The following is a 19,319-nucleotide window of genomic DNA, read 5'->3' on the forward strand; positions in this document are numbered from 1 at the left end:
TTCAGTGCAGGAGCAGCTGTCACTGTGATTGATACCTGCTCAGTCCAGCACTTGTAAGGCCCTAATCCACGTTGCAGTTGGGCTTCCTCTCACAATGGTTTTTCACACAACAAGGACGAGTTGTTCAATCATTTGAAACAGCTTTTACACCCCAACTGGAGATGATAAAATTATTATTATTATTATTATTATTATTATTATTATTATTATTATTATTATTGTTGTTGTTGTTGTTGTTCTTGTTCTTGTTCTTGTTCTTGTTCTTGTTCTTGTTGTTATTATTATTGGTTTTTACTTCTTAAAAATTTATCCAATTTCCCCTGCCCCAAAAATATTGAGATGTTTATGCTCTCTGGAGATTTAGCTTTCTTTTCTTTTCAGGAAGATGAAAATCCAAGCACTGTAGTAATGGTGGCCAATCCACTGATCTTGAATTACAAATGCTGCATCTGCAACCCAGATCATGTCACAGCTTGGACCAACAGCTTCTTGCTAGTACAGTAGATGGTGGTGGTCAGAATTCCTGACTGTGCTCCAAAGGCAGGTCTTGGTGTATCACCTGCAAATCCATGTGAATTTTCAACCCCTGCCCTGTAGTGGGACCCTTGGAAGTCATCAGTCCTGCCTTAGTAAGCCTTGTCTGGAGATTCTTTACTTCTCTGTCTCTAGGGTATGGTGAATGTATTTGTCGCTATGTTTGTTGGCTACTGTCACCTATAGACTGGTGTTATGATCTGGGAGTGTGTAATCATGATATTATTTTTTATTCAACCTTCATAGCCCTCATTTCTAGTGCAGCATCTCTTGTTAGGCCTTTATAGTCAGGTTTCAACACGGGATTTTCTCGTGTTCCCTTCTTTAGGGATTTTACTAACTTGGTCCCTAGTTACAATTTGTGAGGTACTTTTTAATTTAAGGAATTTGTACATCTTGTTCAGGATGTAGAATTTGTCTTCACTTGTACATATTGTGCAAGACTAGGAACTTCAAAATTAGGTGGAGCTGTAATTGTGTTAAAGAGATACTGTTTGGGATAGGGCATAAGGGATTGTCTGTGGGACAAGAAAACCAGTAGAAGGATTGAAGGTATAGGAAGCAATGTCTTAGTGATAAGACAGGTAGATAAGGAGCCCACAAGCCACGGAACAGGATCTTGGCTGATGCTGGTAATGCTCTGCACTTCCCTGAAGCTCTTTGCTGGCCTTATCCAGGGCTTAGAGTGCCCTGCATGATGGCCAAAGTGATAAAGCTGTGAGCTGCTTCTGCTAGTTCTAGTTCACTCTCTCAGAGGAAAACTGCAGCCCATGCAGAGTGTTCACGTTGGTCAGGGAGAACTAAGCCTTATTTTACAATCTTTATGATTCTTCAAACATCCAAACTTCATCTCCCCACACACGTTTACCCCGGCTACATTTTATGGCCATTTCTTTTCCATCCTAAATTCCCCATGGAAGACACCCTCACAGAAGTGGATCCTGCTGGTGCAGGTTTGTAAAGCTGTGATATTTTATAACTGCTTGTAGCCTGGCATACTGTGGTTAACAGAGCCCAGGAAAAGAGGATTAATATTTTGACAGATGATTTTCAGAAGCTCTAGGTCTGATGACTTTTCGGAGGGAAGATGTGTTTTTCTTTTAACTGAGGATAGAGGATGCTGTAACATCCCCACTGGTGGGCAATGGCAGGAAGAACATTGTTTAACAGAAGCGGTAAACCTTTGGAATTTGAACAAAGCTTTTATGTAGCTGTAATACTGCCAATGAAGGGTTAAGAACAAGAAAATATGCCAAAGCAAAGTCAGAGATACAAGACTACATAATCCATTCAGATTGCAGACAGAGTAACTCCAGCCATGCCTAGAAGGTAACTGGACAAAGTATGGTTTTTTCCATTAGCTCAGCTCGCACAATTATGCTGGTACAGAATTACATATTTCTGCACAGTTCTGGCCACAGAAGCTATTTCTTCATGCTCAGACCTGTTTGCTGGAGGTGAAACTGAGCTGGGTCATTGGAGCTGCAGAGAAACTCATAATGAAACAAAATCGCATGAGGTTGTACTTTGCAGGGGGTGGATGGCTGGATTAGGCAGTACACTAAGTAGTCCCCCAGGATATTTTTCAACTGCAACGCAAGCTCAGTGATCAAATATGGAACAGATTAACAGGAGGAGGGGTTGTATATTTCTTGTAAGTCACAATCTTCTTTTATTCATGACTATCTGCAGTGCAATTTTTTTGAAGCACTGGTTTTTATGGTTGATTTTACTGTCATAATACCCATGGCATATCAAGCTGCAAGTATAATCTTCTGATTAATTTATTTGCATCAATACTGTTTAAAATGACTGCAGTAAGTGCAGGGATTAAAAGAAGTTATATTTAAAAGATCTTTATTTCTAACTGTCTGGCTTGCCGGTAAACACAGCTTTTAAAAATAGGATCTTAATGTTAGCTCCAGAAATCCATATATAGTTGCTCAATGTGTGGCCTGATTTAATTATATAGGTACTCCCTCTGATTGCACGAGATCAAGAGATGTTCAGATTATTGATTCTGATGAGAACAGCTGCGTTAAAGCTGAGCTTGTACAATCTTTTCTCCTATGTGTTCTGAATATTGAAAAATAAATAGTATTTTTTATCCTTTTCATTAAAACTTTGATACACATGAAAGCATGACCCTATGCCCCTTACAGTGAGTACTCTCCTCAATGCATTAGTTGTAAATTCAAATTCCTGAATACTGATATCCAAACCCAGTGTGTCGGGGAAGTTACCACTTTTGTTTTCATTACTTTGGATGTTTTCAATTATGAAAATAGGACCTTGGTGTCTGAAATGTCTTACTTGCAGCTATACTTGTGCAAGTGCAGCGCTGCCCTGATCTGAGCAACCTGTACCTTGCTGCTGCCTAAAGCCAAGTCCAGAAAGCAGATGCAACATCTCTGATCACAGCTCACTGAGGGTATGCTGCAGGGAGAGGCTCTTTGATATTTTTGCAAGGGCATGTAGTGATAGGGCAGGGAGAATGGCTTCAAACGGGAAGAGGGCAGGTGCAGATTGGATATTAGGAAGGAATTTTTCACTAGACAAGTTTTAAAGTCCCTTCTGACCTAAACCATTCTATGATCCTGTGAAAATGCGTGATGGCCACAGCCTATAAAAGAGTGGTGGTGGCACTGCACAGATCACCTTTTAGAGATCCTAAATAACTCTTTATACACATACATTTCAAAATTATATGGATTTGAGTAGAAATCCATTCCCAAAGCCCTTCAGAACAGGCACTGGCTTCCACTTCCATTACTGTGTGTCCCTCTGCCCCAGGTCACTGCTCCTGCTTGAACTGAGGTGGCCAATTCTGAGGAAGCATTAACTAAAGCAATACCCACTGCTCCCCATGACACCTAGGGACAACAGCTCTGTTTTGCTAAATAGCCTGAATGTGTTTATACAGAGTGAGAGTTGCCTAAGATTTATTTTAATTGAGTATGACTCAAAAGTGAGTAGCTGTATGACCAAGAATGTTGTGGGGTTAAACTGATGTAAAGATTGACCAAAATATTTTAAGAGTGCAATGAATATATTAGGAAATGCTAAATCTTGCCAGTTCCTGTAAACCATGCTAAAGTGAGACTTGGTAGGGAAGCTTGTGCTTTTCTCCAAATACAAGTATATATTAACTCTATAAATATGGAGAAATAATTTAATTTATAATGTAGACATGTCTTTATTCAGCAGAGTACTTGTAATAAGCTTAAGCCCCTCTGCTGTAGAATAGACGTTTTTTCATGGTGTAACAAATAATTAAAAGTGACAAGCTAAAATAAATGAAAAAAGGGAAAATTATATTTAAGTGAGATGGGGCTAAAAGGTTGTCCATGGCATGGCAGGCTGCACATTATCTTCTAAGGCAAGTGAGATACATCTTTTTTCACATGGGATTCAAGCAAGTATTAGGGAGCACAGTGTTGGGAACAGCCTGCTGTGAGGTGGAGATCTGTGCATTTGCTAGTTTGTTTCTTCTCCTCTGGTACTTTTTTGCTCCCTTTCCTCAGATCTTTTGTGCTTAGATATTGCAGAATATATGTATATTTTAATTTGCTTGCATTCATTATTTGTAGTACTCTAACTGGATTTGTATCTAAAATTCTTGAAATTTTAATATTCCTCAAACACTCGAAATCTGTCTGCTTCTGTGTTCTCTGTGCATTATCAGGTGCTCTGTGCTGTCTTTCCAATAGAAGCCCTGTTTCATTTATGACAGGACCTATGCAATAGCTCCTCAAAGCTTTGATTCTATCCTCCTTTTCAATGTTCCCTCTCTTGAAAAACTGATGTTGAAGGAAGGGGCTGTAAGGGACAGGGAGGATGGTTAGGGAGATTTCACATTGGGGTTTGGGGTTTTTGGAGGGTTGGGCTGAGATTTATTTCAGCACAAGAAATTTGCTTTCCCAGTATGCTTTACAGCACACTTTTTGTGGAAGAGATGCAGGCTGTGTGTGCAACTGTGCTGAGGGAGTGGTGTATGACAGAGAGCCATGACAACAAACCTGGACCTGGCTGGGACTGTGAGCACCTTTTAAAATTCCTTTCCTTTGAAATAAACCTGCAGTGTGACCCATGGTCAGTGAGGACCTCAAAGGCATCCAGAGAAGATGATCTCCAGAAAGCTCAGCCATTAAGTGTAAGCAAGTTGCACACAGTGCTCAGCATACACATAGATCTCTTAAAGATTTATAACTTGGCAAAATTTGTTTGGAAGTTGGTAGCAATGAATGAATGTATTCATTTGACAAAGGCCATTCTTCCCTGATCCTCAAGATCTGGTCTGTTGCTCCAGGGTATGTAAGCCTGAGAGCTGTTTATGGAAAGGACAGATAATTTTGATTAACATTTGTATAGAAAAGAATACATTCTTTGTTTTAATCTCAAAAATGTTCAGCATATTTTGCTGCAAACTAAAAATAGATTAAAAATTCCCAACTCTTTTCAGCACAAAAATGTCAGTGCAAATATAAGTTCGTCAAAGCAATAAACAGCAAAAATCAAGGTCTTATAAAGTAAAATTTGGCTAACCTGAGAGTCACACTGCTATTAACTTTCCCTGTAACCTAATTAATAATCACTCTGAGGGCCCATCACTTCACCTGCAGCATTTACTGCCATATCCCAAGAAAAAGGTGATAAATTCTGTCTTCACTCCTCCACCTCCAGCTAGCACAATATTTGGACTTCATGCATGCTGTGTATTGACAGCCACTATTTTATACCTATTCGAGTAAGAAGCTTTCAAAATACTTAAAAATCACAGTTAAAATAAACACAATTTTAATAAATTTATTTATAATAAATTTACTTAATAAAATTTAATACATTTAATTTAATAAAAGCCACTCCAAAACACTAAAAACCCAAAGACCTTTCTGTTGTTATCTGAATGCACAGATTTAAAATTGTATGCACTCTAGCAAAGGTGGCCTGAGCTTGGATGTGTTTGGAAATGCTAGCCAGTGCTAGCTGGCTCAAGGCATGGGATTGGAAATTGGGATACTCTGCTTTTGGAGTACTCTGTAATTAAATTCCTAAAAGCAGAAAAAGCACTCCAGGCAGCAGATCCTGGTGAAGGACTTTGCAAAGTGAAGAAAGTAATCTTATCCATTACTGAATAGCTCTATTAAATGATGAGAAAAAGCTCAGCGCCACCTTGTTATCTGCACTTGACCTCTCCTGAGGCATCTGCGGCACAAAATAAAATAGGAAATAAAAAGGACAGATTAAGCAAGCGCATTAATTCTGCATTTGAAAGCAGAGCTTCAGGACAGGGACACTTTCCAAAGGACCATTTCAGGCAAAGGTCACATGTACGCATATAAAATCATTCCTGAAAGCAGCGCCTTTGTCCCCCAGCTATCTGCCAATGGAGCCATTGTCCTGCCGGGGCAGCTGCACCCTGACTTCAGCCGCACCGGGGCCGGGCCGGGCCGGGCCGCCCGCCACTCCCGGGACATTCCCTGCCACTCCCGGGACATTCCCCGCCACTCCCGGGACATTCCCAGGGACTCCCGGGACATTCCCGGCCCGCGACCTCCCGGGACATTCCCCGCGCATCCGCCGAGCCGCGCCAGCCGCACTTTCCACACCGAGCTTCGGTCATGGAGAGAAAAGAGCCGCTGGTACGGTAGGAGCATCTGCACTCCCCTTCTGCCCTGCGTGTTTTCCTGGCTTGCCAAAGTAGCTTTAAATAAATATCATTTACAAGCGAAGTCAGCTAATGAAGTGGCATGAATGTGGTTTTGCAGAATGCAACTCGGATTGGGATTTGGCAAGTAGGAAGTCCTTCCAAAATGCATTCAGGGATAATGTTGAAAGTCCCCTGATTCATAATAAAAAGATAAAATATTATTTAATGCACAGAGAAGAAAATGTATTTTAGAAACCATAGCAGTTCTTGTATAGCTTGTTTTGCCTCCTGAAGATATCTCCTCTCTTAACCTATTTAATATAAACGGGTTTTCATATATATTACCTTACAGCAATATGAAAATTGGCATCCAGCATAGACATGAGCAAATATCTTGTGTTTTGTTTATATTTACCTCCTACAGTATTAATATTATGCAAGTACATAAATACATGTTTAGAACTCCTACATCACTTGGCTTTTGATTTATATTAAAATTTCCGGTGTCTGGAGCTTACTGGTAAAGTTCTGGGCCCGAAGGCAATGTGTCTCAATAAAGTTCCTGTTACAAGTACCTCTCCCTAAGCCTTTTTCTCCAGGGGAACTATATGGATTTCTTTAATCAGGGTAGTAACACTTAAAGTATCTGTATTTTTTTCCCATAACTCCTTATGCCACAACTGTAAGGTGCTGATTAGAGAGACAAGTTGGATAAGGAGCAATGAAATGCTGCATGCCTCACAGTTCCTCTACTCATAATGGACTCATGATGATTTTGATTATTCTGATTTTGAAGTATTAGTCTTGGGTCCTTTCAAGTTTCTTTTGCTTCTAATTTGCTTAGATTGTGATTGCTTCTAATTTCTGTTGATCTATGCAAGCTTCCTGTCAGCATGTGTCAGTGCTGTGCACACTGTTCCTTATTGCCACCACATCTGTGATGGAAACTCTGAGCTCTGCAAGTGGAATTGGGACACTGAATTGTCCATGAGAAACAAAACAGGGAAATAGGGCATTTCCAGGGTGCCAGTTTTGCCTGAAGCTTACATGAGTACTCCAGCTCTCCCCACTGGACCTGTGGGGAGGTGGGTGGGGGCTGGCAGAGAGCAGTGGCTGTGCCGGGTGGATAGGGAGAGATACTGGAGGGTTGCCTGTACCTAAAAGAAAGCAAAGATGACTGTGCCTCTAACATTGGCTGCCCACAGAAGACCTGCTGTACCTGTCAGGGACAGATAGAGACATTTTTATATTAAGAGCTTCTCATGAAGTGCAAGGCGGGAGAAATGTTTCCTCCTAGGAGTCTGACCTGTATAAGATGTTAAGAAAACAAAATAGTGCTCCATTTGTGTAGTAATATTTATTCTACAAAATCTTAGCTTATTTCAGAGGTTATAATATAAAGGTTAAACTATAAGTTTAATGTCACTACATCAAGGAGGTTTCCAATTATTCATCAAAGATGCCAGCTGAGTTTGAATGTCAGACAGCTAAAGGTATGTTAGCATCATTCTTGAAAGATGGAGATGTTCATAGCAGTGCCTGCACTGCAGCCTTTACCAAAGGGTGCCAAATGAATCCTTTGACATTAGCTGAACTGGAAGTGGAGGTAATGAATATTTGTGAGAGATGAATGAAGTGGTGCATGAGTGCTCCTGGCAGTGCTGAAGCTAGCACTGGCTTGTGCAAATTCCCATGGGCTATTGGAAGTGCTAATTTATGGCATTTCCCCAGATTAATGGATCGTTTATGGAAACACATCAAAACCTGGTATTGTTGACACACCAGTAACACAAACTGTTTTTCAGGTGCTTACAAATCTGACAGCATCCTTGACTTATGCCATACCTTGCTGGATGAGGGGTTTTGAGCCTCCCAGCACAGGTCTCTCCATACCACCCACACCAGCCCAGCTGGGATGTACCCTCCCCTGTGCTCATCACTGGGTGAGATGACAACTGTGCTTGTAGGGAGCCAGACCAAATGATCTCACAGACTTCCTTTGTCTCAAAACCCAGGAAACTCTGTGTCCTCCACACAGTTAGAATAAAATAGAACAGTGTCACTGTTGCTTTTGTACAAAAAAAACCCCCATAAATATAGAAATAAATGCATATTAGCTCTATTACTTTTGGGGAACTATTTTCCTATTGTGTACAGTTGTTTAAATTCCATGAGAAAGATTCGTGGTAAATGGTCTTTTGTTCTAGAAGTCTTCACGTTTCAAAACACTGAAGTGATGAATTGCATAGAAGTTCTAGTTGAAAGTGCTGCATGTGAAAAATTGGATGAAAAGAGATTACAAATACCAGATAATAGCAGGTATGCTCAGCTCCTGTCCTCTTGTCCTAAGCCAGACAGAACTTCTCTCCTACTGCGTCTGGGTTACATCCATGGCTGGGAGATGGTGTCCTCAGATACCTGCTCCTCTAATACAGTTCCTAGCCAATCATTTTCTTTTCTTTTCTTTGTGGGGCTTCATGCCCTCCTTCCATACTGTTTTTCTTGTGAAGTAACTCAGAAGTCTTGTTCAAAAGTTTTCTCCTTTGTTTATCAAACGTCATAGTTTCTTGTAGAGATTTTTACTAGGAAGCTGTGTTGGGCTGGCCTCGTCTGGCTGCCAGATGCCCACTCTCATTCCTCAACAGGGCAAAGGGAGAAAATATGGATTGATATAAAGAGAGGGAGATCACTTATCCAATTAGTGTCATGGGCAAAACAGACTCAACTTGGTAAATATTAATTCAATTTGTTGCCATCTAAAATAGATTTAGGTAGTGGGAAGCAAATTTAAAAATGCAAAGATCACCTTTTTTTCCCCTTTTCCCAGTTCTTCATTCCCAGTTCCTCCACCTCTGCCCAGGATCCCCGCAGCACCAGTCCATGAGTTCCTCTCTGCTGCTCCCTGCTCACAGCTCTCCGTGCCCTGTGGGGCCTTTCCATGGGCCAGGGGCATTCGGGACAAACCTGCTTCTCCAAGGTATTTTCTGCTGGCTGCAGGGAATCCCCGCTCTGGTGCCTGGAGCACCTCCTCCCCTCCTTCCTTGGTGCCTGTAGAGCTTTTCTCTCACTTTCCCCCTCACCGCTGCCTGCAGGGCGCTTTCTACCCAGTTCTGCTGTTCCCCCCGCGGGCTGTGCGGACCTCGGCCCGTCCTGGGACGGCTGCGGCTGCTGCGCCTCTCTCTGGAGCCTCACCTCTCTTCTTCTGCTTCCACGCTTTTTTTTAGTTAGATTTTAACCTAAAAGCCTTCTAGTTTTAAAGACTTCTCTGGCTTTGCTGTCGCTTAGCTCTTCACCAGTTTTATCTTCCTTTTTTTATTTGGAAGAGTTATTGGAAACCTATATTTATAACCTAATTTTTTCTTACCATGTCATCTGATGTAGAAATCTGCAGAAACACCACTGGTGGGACACGACCAGGGTTGTTCCTGCCATTTTTCTCCTGAAATCCTCCCTCCTGCAGCAGCTGCAGGAGATGGTTCCCATTCCCCTCACTGAAATGTCACATTTTATTCCCTTCACAGATTTCTGTTCCCTGCTGCTTGTTGTTAATGGCACGTTCAGCTGAGGTTCTGCCTCTCATACCTATGATGCTCAAGCAACTTTGGATGTATGGATTGTCCTGAGTAATAATGCTTTGTTCGTGCAGGTTTCTTGATCTATGCCAAATTTCAAGCTTCTGGCTCTACATTGGCACCTGTGGCAGTGGAGGTGCCTGCCAGGACATGGCAGGATGAGCTGCTGAGGCTGCCAGACTACATATGCACTTAGCCAGCACAAGTTCCCAGACACATCCATCCAGGGAATCACTCCAGGCTTTAGAGAGAACCCTGTGCAAACCTGGGACAGGATTGGAACACTTCCCTCAGCTGTTTTGCAAACAGCATAACAAAGTAGAGGGGAGGAACACAGCCCAGGGACACCTCATCCAAAACCCTAAATTTTCAATTAGTTGACTACAGCAACTGGGCTCTGCAGAATTGCCCCAGACTGCCTAATTTAGTCCTTGAGGTAGGAGATTTTGGTGCAGCAGGATGCACCAGCATTCATTACAAATAGCAAGAAAAGAGGACAAAGATGCTGAAGTGAATTCCAAGGTAGGAGTTACTATCCACAGGACATTTGTGAATTTGAACCTATTGCTGTGTATTTTGCCCTGCTGAAAAATATTTTAAGTAGCATTAGCTGTATGTCCCTGGTGCTGTTGATGAATGTGGCAGCTTGAAAACCTTTTCTGGCCAGTGACAGGACAAAGGGGGAATGGGACAAGGGTTTTTGGAGCTGCAACAGGATGGTGGTGAGGAACCTGTGTTGTGGCAGCAACAAAGGGGGATCAGCCCTGCACCAAATTCAATGTTGGAGCTGCCAGAGGACAGGGAAACTGTGATTGCAACTGCAAGGACTGTAACAAATCAGTGGCCCTCCAGCTGCACCAGCCCATGGTTTGGTGTGTCAGCATTGGCCTCAGATGTGAGCGAGATGGTGGGGACTGGCACTCATCTGTATCAGTGCAATACTTAGAGACTTCACAGGCTAGATAATGAGAAAGTATGGCTTGGTTCAGCCATCTTTGGAGAAAGAAGAGTATGAGTCTGTGGCTGCAATCTGGTACTTGCGCCAGGTGACACTAGAAGAGAGGAATGGCTTTCTCAGTCATTTCAGGCATTCCTTAAAAGCTCTTTGCACACCCACAATGAATTTTGGCTGGGACAATCATAAACACCCATAAACATGAACATAAATATAAATATAAATATATCCATAAACTGGACATCCAGGGAATGAAAATATGGTCATTATGAGGGTAAGAGAAAATGTACTGATGAAACAATATTTTGTAAATAATTAAGATGCCATCACCCATAAATGTCTGTTTTTATTTCTTTCCATGCTGAGACTGAGCAGCTAAAGTGTCAATGAAGGCAAATCCCAGAAAAGGTCACCCCTCCAGCTTGGACAGAGGGAATGTTGTAAGATGGGGTGAAATTCCCTTGGAGCTGATGACCCTTCATCTGAGAGAAATGTAAGAAGCCCTTAAGTGCCTTTGGAATATCCAGAATAGTCCTTTTCCTGCTCAGGGGAACAGCATTTCTTTGTATATTCCTTGTAAATGACTGTATTCTACCAGAGAATCTAAGTCCTCACTTACAGGAAACAACCTGAAGGGTCCCAGTCTCAGTTGGCTGCCAAGTCCAAAAGCAGGATATTTGACCCAGGACATTTGTGCTTGACCATATAAATTCAGTGCACCTAAATATGCTCTTCTGTTTTGACTTCTCTAGCATATCATTATATGGACTTGTGCAGTAGAGTACAACTGAAATAGCATTAGCAATAGGGCAGAGATCACAAGGATGTTTTTCTCCTTCCAGTCCTCACAACAGCAGGAACAAGAAGGAGATTCCCTTTTGGCATCTCCAAAGCTCTGTTCTCCTAATATATTTTGTCTCTTTTCACGCTCAACACTCAGATGTGTTTTTCTGCCCTCCCATTGCTCTGCCAAGGCAGCTCAGCATTCCCCACAGATGGCAGGAGACAGCTGTGGCACTACTGGATATTGGGCACCCTCCATCTACTGTGCTGTCCTGGCAGTTGCTGTTGGCAGCATCGAGTCTGGTTTGTGTGTTGAATCTGCCACTTCTCAGAAAGTTTCCCATGCCTCTCCCCTGTGCCGTCTATCCTGCAGTCTGACTGTACTTCCACCTGCCCTTACACAATGGGCTTGCACATCTGAGCGGGGACAGCAGGCACTGGAGGCCCTCCCTGCAGCTGGTGAAGATGTCCCTGCTCTCTTCACCACAGCAGTAGTTTACTCGTATTTTTTACATGGGTTGGATCACGTGTTGTCATCAAAGCTGTTTGGTTTCAGTGTCTTGGAGAAGGGTTAGCCATGGACAGTGAAAAGATAATATATAATTTTGCAGGCTCTCTGTGGATGCCCAGGAACATCTGTCTCTGCCATGGAAATCTTCAACAAGTATAATTTTAAGCTGGTTTCAGTCTTGTCTGCTGTAAAAAGGACATTTACTAGGGCGGAGAGCCTTCTCTGAAGGCTGATTAGAGCAGAGCTGCTGTTTGTCTACAGCAGTCAGCAATCACTAAACCAATTAATTGTTTCTTTCTGAAAGTCTTGTTTTGCTTAAAAAAAAAAAAAACACCAACCCAAAATATAAGTTAAACAAAGCTTAACTCAGTAAGATTATTTGCTTTAAAATAATGAAGAAGTCTATTAATATTTAAGTGACCTGAGTTTCCCTGCAGTTTACTTGTTTAATCCATTAGAAAAAATGCTTTATTCCTTTCCAAAGTTTTATGCTGAGAAAGTGAAAAAAGTATTTGCCTAAAACCCCCTGATAATCCTTATGCAAACCAATGCAGAATTGCATAGTTTTGATTACTAGCATTTATCTTCATTATTTTTATATTGCATTCCTGCAGACTTTGAAATTTATTCAGTTACACATTATGATATGGGTTTTAAAAACAATCATTCAGCAATGGATCACATTGTTTAGTTGTTGAAATGTTGCCTATACTTTTCTCACCCATAGAAAACAGGGAGTACTGTTCCAACAGGATGTTTTTCCCTTTGTACTTACATTTGTCATCTTTGCACTTGGCTGAAATCAGAAAAAAAATGTGACCTTCAACTGAACTTGTGGTGACATGTTTCAACTTAGGAAAATTTGTGATGCTTGGAAAGTGGCCCATCTGTCCGAAATGACCCAAAAAGCAAGATGTGATTGTTTTACGCTTTTGTGCTTTGCCATTACAGCAGGCAGCAGCAGATGCCTGTTAAGAAATGCAGGGTGTTCAGTGAATGCAGCAGTGACACCGCTCCCCTGGGAGCAGGGGGAGTGGGGGGACAGCAGAGCTGGTCCCTGCCCCCTCCCGCTCCCCTGCCCACGGATGCTCCTCAGTTACCGGCCCAGCTCAGCCTGCAGCTCACCGTGTCTCTGCTGCCAGGGCTGAGACCCGGGCTGGAAACTCATCCAACTGTAAAACCTGGCAAAGGAAGGGAAGTTTTTAACCTGTTTTGATTTGCAGCGTATCTCTAGAAATAGTTGGGGTGAGAGGATGGAAGAGTTGCCAGTCTGCTAGGACTGGTGGTAGATATTAGGTATCTGGATTCTATTTGCTGGCTTTATTTCTGTTCTGAAGGAAAAGGCCAGAAAAAGCCAGTTATTTCAAAGATGTGGAAATATCTCACCCCTCTCAACAACTAGGGATAGTTTTGAAAGATGTGTGTTTCAAGTATGAGATAAATCATTACATCCAAAAAACGGCCGCAGATGGTATTAAGTTTATTAACATGTTAGCTCTGTCCCCATTTTATGCAATTTTCTATGAACAAAAGCCTGGGCAGTTCCTGTTGTATATTCTGCCACAGAAATGTCCACGTGCCCCTTGAATCAGATCAGGCAATTTAGGCAGCATTTAATAATTGTTGTTTTTTCTCTTTAAGAGGACATCTCTTCTTCATCAGCTGTCCTAATTTCTTCACGATTTCCTTCTCTTGGTGGTGGTGTAAACCTGCTGTCCTTATGCAAATAGATCTGCTTGAGTCAGGCTCATGCTCATGTGAAGTAGGTTAAAATCCCACAAGGCCCTCAGCTTTTTTTTTGTTGTTGTTGTCTTAACTGTAACATTGCCACAGTCTGTTCTATGTTCATTTATTTATTCACCATGCCAAAAAAAAGCTTTAGGTGGAAACACACATCACCATAACAGCTGCCAATTCTTCAGCCTTAGATGCTTGATATATGTAGAACCAGGAGGAAAATGTGCCCACCTGAAGCTGTGTCCCTACTTGTGTGGGAATCCTCTGTCTCCAGCCTGACCCCACTTTGATCTTTCTGTAGAAGTACTGATGCTGCAAAGAAAGCCTCAGCTTCAGGCAAGTTGAGAACAATATGCCTAGTGACATATCTCTTTAAACTGAAATCAAATAAGATTTTTCTGTTTTGAAAATATCAGTTGTTTTTTTTTTAAGATTAACTAGGAGAAAGATATTAATTAAAATATTTCTTTTTTGATCCAAGTGCTGAAAACATGAAAAAATACTTCAAACAAACAGAAACTCTTGTTTGCAAAGAAAACAAAGTAAACAGTATTAATTATATCCACATTTTACTTGTAGGGGAGAGACTAGCACTTGGAAATTTTTTAATCATATCCAAATCTTGACCTTGAAAATGTGCCAAAATAGAGTTTGAGCTGAGGGTAAATGCAATCAAGTCAGAGAGATATGTTACAGGGTTGTTGTAGAAGTCCCCACAAGAAATTTTATATACCCAGGAGATTCAAAGCTAATATTCTACTGAGAAAGGTTTGAACATGGTAAAGGATATACATATAAATTAGAAAAAGAAACTGGAAATATTATTTGAAGTCTAGAAAACCTGTTTTTTACATCTTTAAGTAGCTTTCCCATCCTTGTGGGTTTGGTTTTTTTGTTTTATTTTGTTTTGGGTTTTTTTAGCTTTTTTCACTCTTGTTTGTTAATTTCTTGTTTTGGTTGGGGTTTTTTTTCTCATTTACCTTCAATTAATTATTTTAAAGAGGCTACGGTTTTTGTGGGATGTAATAGGTTGTATCACTTGTAAAATTCAAATAAATTAACAGTGATTGTATGTGACATATGCAAGGCCCTTGAAACCTCCAGACTGCTGTCTGGGGGGTAGGCGGGTGGATTTCACACCACAGAAATTTACAGCTCTTTGAAAAAGACCGAAGTAAAGATGTTAATGGGTTCCTATGACACCCATATCAAGCACTGGAAAACAAGAGTGGGGACTTGAATACACAGCTTTTATGGGCTGTGCTAAAAGCACATATGGGCCCTGTGGCTCTATGTTTCACCCCTCCATATTCTCCCTGTTTCATCACAGAACAGTTTTTATTTTCAGTTGCTAGAATTTTTATATATGACTATCTTAAGAAATACAATTCTCAGTGCATTTTAGTGAAGTGCTTGAGCTGCTTCATAATAGTGATATTGTCCAGGAATTGAATTGGGTATATGTTAGTTTCTTTGCACATGAGGAAGGCAGCGATATGGGACTGGTGTAAACGCTGCTGCTGTGGTGTATGGCTCAGTCAGACGGTAACTCCCAGCCTTGGAGTGGGGGGTGCATTAGTTGTGGTACTGCTGGGAGAGAGATGAGCATTCAGGCACCCAAAGCTTTCTCCAGGTCACTGAAAACTCTCCTCTTTCCAGCTGACCTAGCTCTCCTGCTAAAAGACATAACCTTGCTTGTAAACCTTGTTCTGCCTGTATGCCACCACAAATGGTGATTGTGTGTGGAGGGTGCACTTGGGCTAAGAACCCTCCACAGGCATCCTAGGCAGCTTCTAGAGCTGCAGTGCTGTCACCAAATCCACAGTCCTCACTGAACTGCTGAAGCTGTTGTATCTGATGTGGGGTGTGAGAAAATTCATTTCTCTACTGCATTATGTCCCCCTTTTTCTCACCAGGATGCTCCACCAGCTTTTCAGTCATTATCCCAGTGAGTATACAAATGTTTTACATAAGTAAAGCAGAGACAGGGACTCAAGTCCTCCCCTGGCCAGTGGTTCCTCTTCTGTCTCTGGGTAGGCAGAACTCAGTTTCAGCCAGGCATGAACCCACTGTCCCTGTTTTGAGCAGGACATGTACATGAGGGTGAGGTGAGGTGAGGAGGGGTGTGAGGTGAGGTGAAGTGAGGTGAGGAGGGGTGCAACATGGTTTGCTGGTCAACGTGCTGCGCTGGTGGTACTCAGTGAGTTTTGGCTGTATATGGGTGCTCTCCCCCCAGCCCTGTGAACCCTGCAGGCCTTATATAGGATGCTCAGAAATGCTGATGGGCCTATATCTGCCTAAGGCACTTCATGCTTCAGGGGCTGGGCTGCAGCAAACTGCAATTTTGAAGATTTTAATTTGTCCATGATTGTCCCTGAAGGTCTGGCACCGCTTTATGGGCCTTTTTGACCAAGAAAGTCATCCTCAGCACAGCCCTCCAGGGCACCAGGCACTATCATTTGCATACCATTCCCCTCGGGGCAGTGATGAGCAGACAGATAATTGAAGACTGGTGGTGTTTTGAGAAACTGCGGTGAGGAGGCTGTACTTTCATGTGAGCACAGCCTGGTTTGTGGGTCTCCCCAAGCTCGTGGGGTAGCAGAGGGCATAGTGGTGCAGCTCCTTGGCAGCCAGTCCTGTGCCTTCTGAAGTTCCACCTGAATATGAGGAGGAACTTACTGTGAGAGTGACTGGAGCTAGCTGGAAAAAGCTGCCCAGAGAGGCTGTGGAGTCTCCTTCTCTGGATATATTCATGATCCTTAGAAATGTGCTCTAGGGAATCCTATTTGATTAGGAAGGTTGGACTAGATAATTTCCAGTGGTCCCTTACAACCTTAATCATTCTCTGAGTCTGTAATAAAAATGTGGTTTAAACTTCTTTATGCACAGGAATCAGTTCTACTTGATATGTTGTGCCTCTGACTTTGTTAAGACTCAGGGTGTCTTCAGTAAGGTACTCAACTTTTCCCATGTTCACTCTGGCTGTTGGAAGTTCATTTGGTTTCCCAGTGCTTGTACCTGAATATGACTGATGTGGATACAATCTGAATTTCTATGGTTTGTCCAAAGGTTTTGTTCCTTGAAATTGCTATTTTGTGTACTCAACTGACTGTTTTTCTTGGCCACAACTATACATGGATGCTGTGTTTGGGAGGATGAGAGCTCTGAGGCGCTATAGAGAGAGAAGTCAGTCACCTTTCTGTCTTTCATGTTGCTGTCAACCCTACTGGAGGCTTTCGCCCTGGTCCCCGAGTCACCCCATGCATCCAACATCCAGGGCAAAGTTGACATGAGTAGCTAAAAAGGCTCATTTTACTGGCGTCCACTCCACCCCCAACCTCTGACTCAGCCAGTATACTCGATTCCTCTGCATTCCTTTTGTCATGAGAAAAACTGCTCAAGAAAAACGAGTTTATATAAGACTGCCTTGCTTATATTAACACTCTGGAAGAGCCTTTGATACCACTTCTCATAGCATTCTTCTGGAGAAATTGGCTATTCATGAGCTGGATGGGAACCATCTTCACTGGATTAAAAAACTGGCTGGATGGCTGGGCCCAGAGAGTTAAATCCAGTTGGTGTCCAGTCTCCAAGGCTCAGGACTGGGGTTGTTATGTTTAATATCTTTAATGATGACCTGGACAAGGGGGTTGAGGGCACCTTCTGTCAGTTTGTTGCCCAGCAGAAAAGGACCTGGGAGAGCAATCAACAGTGGCTGAACATGAGCCAGTGTCTGCCCAGGTAGCCAAGGCATCCTGGCCTGGATCAGAAACTGGGCTAGCAGGGCGGTGACCTGGTGCTGGGGAGGCTGCACCTTGAATCCTGAGCTCACTTCTGAGCCCCTCACTTCAAAAAGGACATTGAGGAACTGGAGCATGTCCAGAGGAGAGAAACAGAGCTGGAGGAGGGTCTGGAGCACAGATGAAGAGAAACTGAGGGAGCTGGGGCTGTTTAGCCTGAAGAAAGGGAGGCTCAGGGAAGACCTTCTCGCTATTTACAACTGCCTGAAAGGAGGCTGCAGCTAGGCAGAATATGTACTCTTCTTCCAAGTAACACATAATAGGATGAGACAAAATGGCCTCAGCTTGTAGCAAGGGAGGTTTAGACTGGATATTAGGAAAAATTTCTTCACAGAAATTGTTGTCAAACTGCCCAGGGAAGCTGGTGGAGTCACTATCCCTGGAGGTATTTAAATTACGTTTAGGTGTAGCACTTAGGGACGTGATTTAGTGGTGGACATGGGTTTGGACTCAGTGATCTTAATACTTTTTTCCAACTTAAACGATTCTGTGACTCTGGATGTTTGTAACTGGAAATGGCACAGCACGAACTCCTGTGAGGCGCCATCTGGTGCCTCGTTGTAAGCTTTGCATCCCGTGTTAAATAATCGGTGTAATCATGCAAGCCTGGAAAGCCAAAGGCCAATTTTTATGCACAAAAACTGAGGAAGAGGCATTTCATATCCTGATGATCTTCTTAAAATTCTTTTTTAACGTGTTTCATTTAAGCCTTAAAACTTCCACTGATTTGCTGAAATCGTGGTCCAGGAATATATTATTTCAGCTTTAGTCCTTTCTTTTCTGATTAATAAAATGGCAATTAGTTGCTGAAAAATTAGTTGCCACTGATCCAAACAGTGAAATTTTTCCTGAACGAAATCATTAGACATTGTTTATGCTAATAAGTTCCGTTTGAATCTGTGGGATAGCTTCAGGCACAATCCTTGTGATTAAAAGAGCATTGTGCATCTGACTGTTCAGTTCAGAGCTACTAGAAAATGTCTTACATAACACAGATGAAAAATATTAGCCATTTCAGAGTAATCATCTATAGTTCTAAAGGACATTACAAAGGAGCTTAATTAATTTAATATACTTGTAACATGGACTAGGAAACATAAAATAAACTCTTCCATTTATGTAAAATTGTGAAATTTGTAAGCTCCAGAGATGTTATATGAATGGAAGAATGAAATACGTATGTATGTATGTTTAAATCTGTAGAAGTAATTCCTAATGCTGTAATTTTTTTTATTTGTTAAGGTGTTTTTTTTTTTCTGAATGGTCATTTTTAACATATGTAGGAACTTTCAAAAAACCTGAGGACCTGTGTATTAGGAAGATATGCAGGAACAGCAAAGGTTCTAAAATTGAGAGCATCTCAGAGACTGCATGTATTGGTTTGAGCACACAAAATTGACCACCTGATTTGAAAAGCCCATTGTGTTTTGCCTGAGTCTCTTTGTAATCCGAAGGTTCTAGCCTGGAGGAGAGCTTGGGGCTGCTGATTCCCATATTTTGCTCTGAAACCATAAACTTCATTAGCTAAGATACGTAGGCAACACTGTTGTGCAATTTCATTTGTGACACTTCAGGTTTCCCTTTTGCTGTGGACATACACTGCTGTACTTACATAGTGTTTGGGGATGAAGTTGTTTAACCACAGGATATACCAGAGGCTAAGGGTGAAGAGTTTTATAGGAACAGCTAGTAAAACTTTTGATTATTACTTTTCTTTAGACCTCTATGCACAGTGCCTATTGCAACCTTTTTTTTTTTTTTTTTTTTTTTTTTTAGC

At 42.0% G+C, this 19,319-nt stretch overlaps 1 protein-coding gene across 1 annotated transcript in view; it reads left to right on the forward strand.

Annotated features, from left to right (window-relative positions):
- The first annotated feature begins 6,046 nt into the window (after positions 1-6,046).
- ENPP2 (ectonucleotide pyrophosphatase/phosphodiesterase 2) overlaps positions 6,047-19,319 on the forward strand; it is a 71,251-nt gene continuing 57,978 nt past the window's right edge. The window contains exon 1 of the mRNA XM_021546581.3: positions 6,047-6,176. Coding sequence (XP_021402256.1) covers positions 6,156-6,176 — 21 coding nt within the window. The 5' untranslated portion in view covers positions 6,047-6,155. The remainder of the gene's footprint in view (positions 6,177-19,319) is intronic.

Source organism: Lonchura striata, chromosome 1, assembly GCF_046129695.1.
Source record: "Lonchura striata isolate bLonStr1 chromosome 1, bLonStr1.mat, whole genome shotgun sequence".
NCBI classification, from domain to species: Eukaryota; Metazoa; Chordata; class Aves; order Passeriformes; family Estrildidae; genus Lonchura; species Lonchura striata.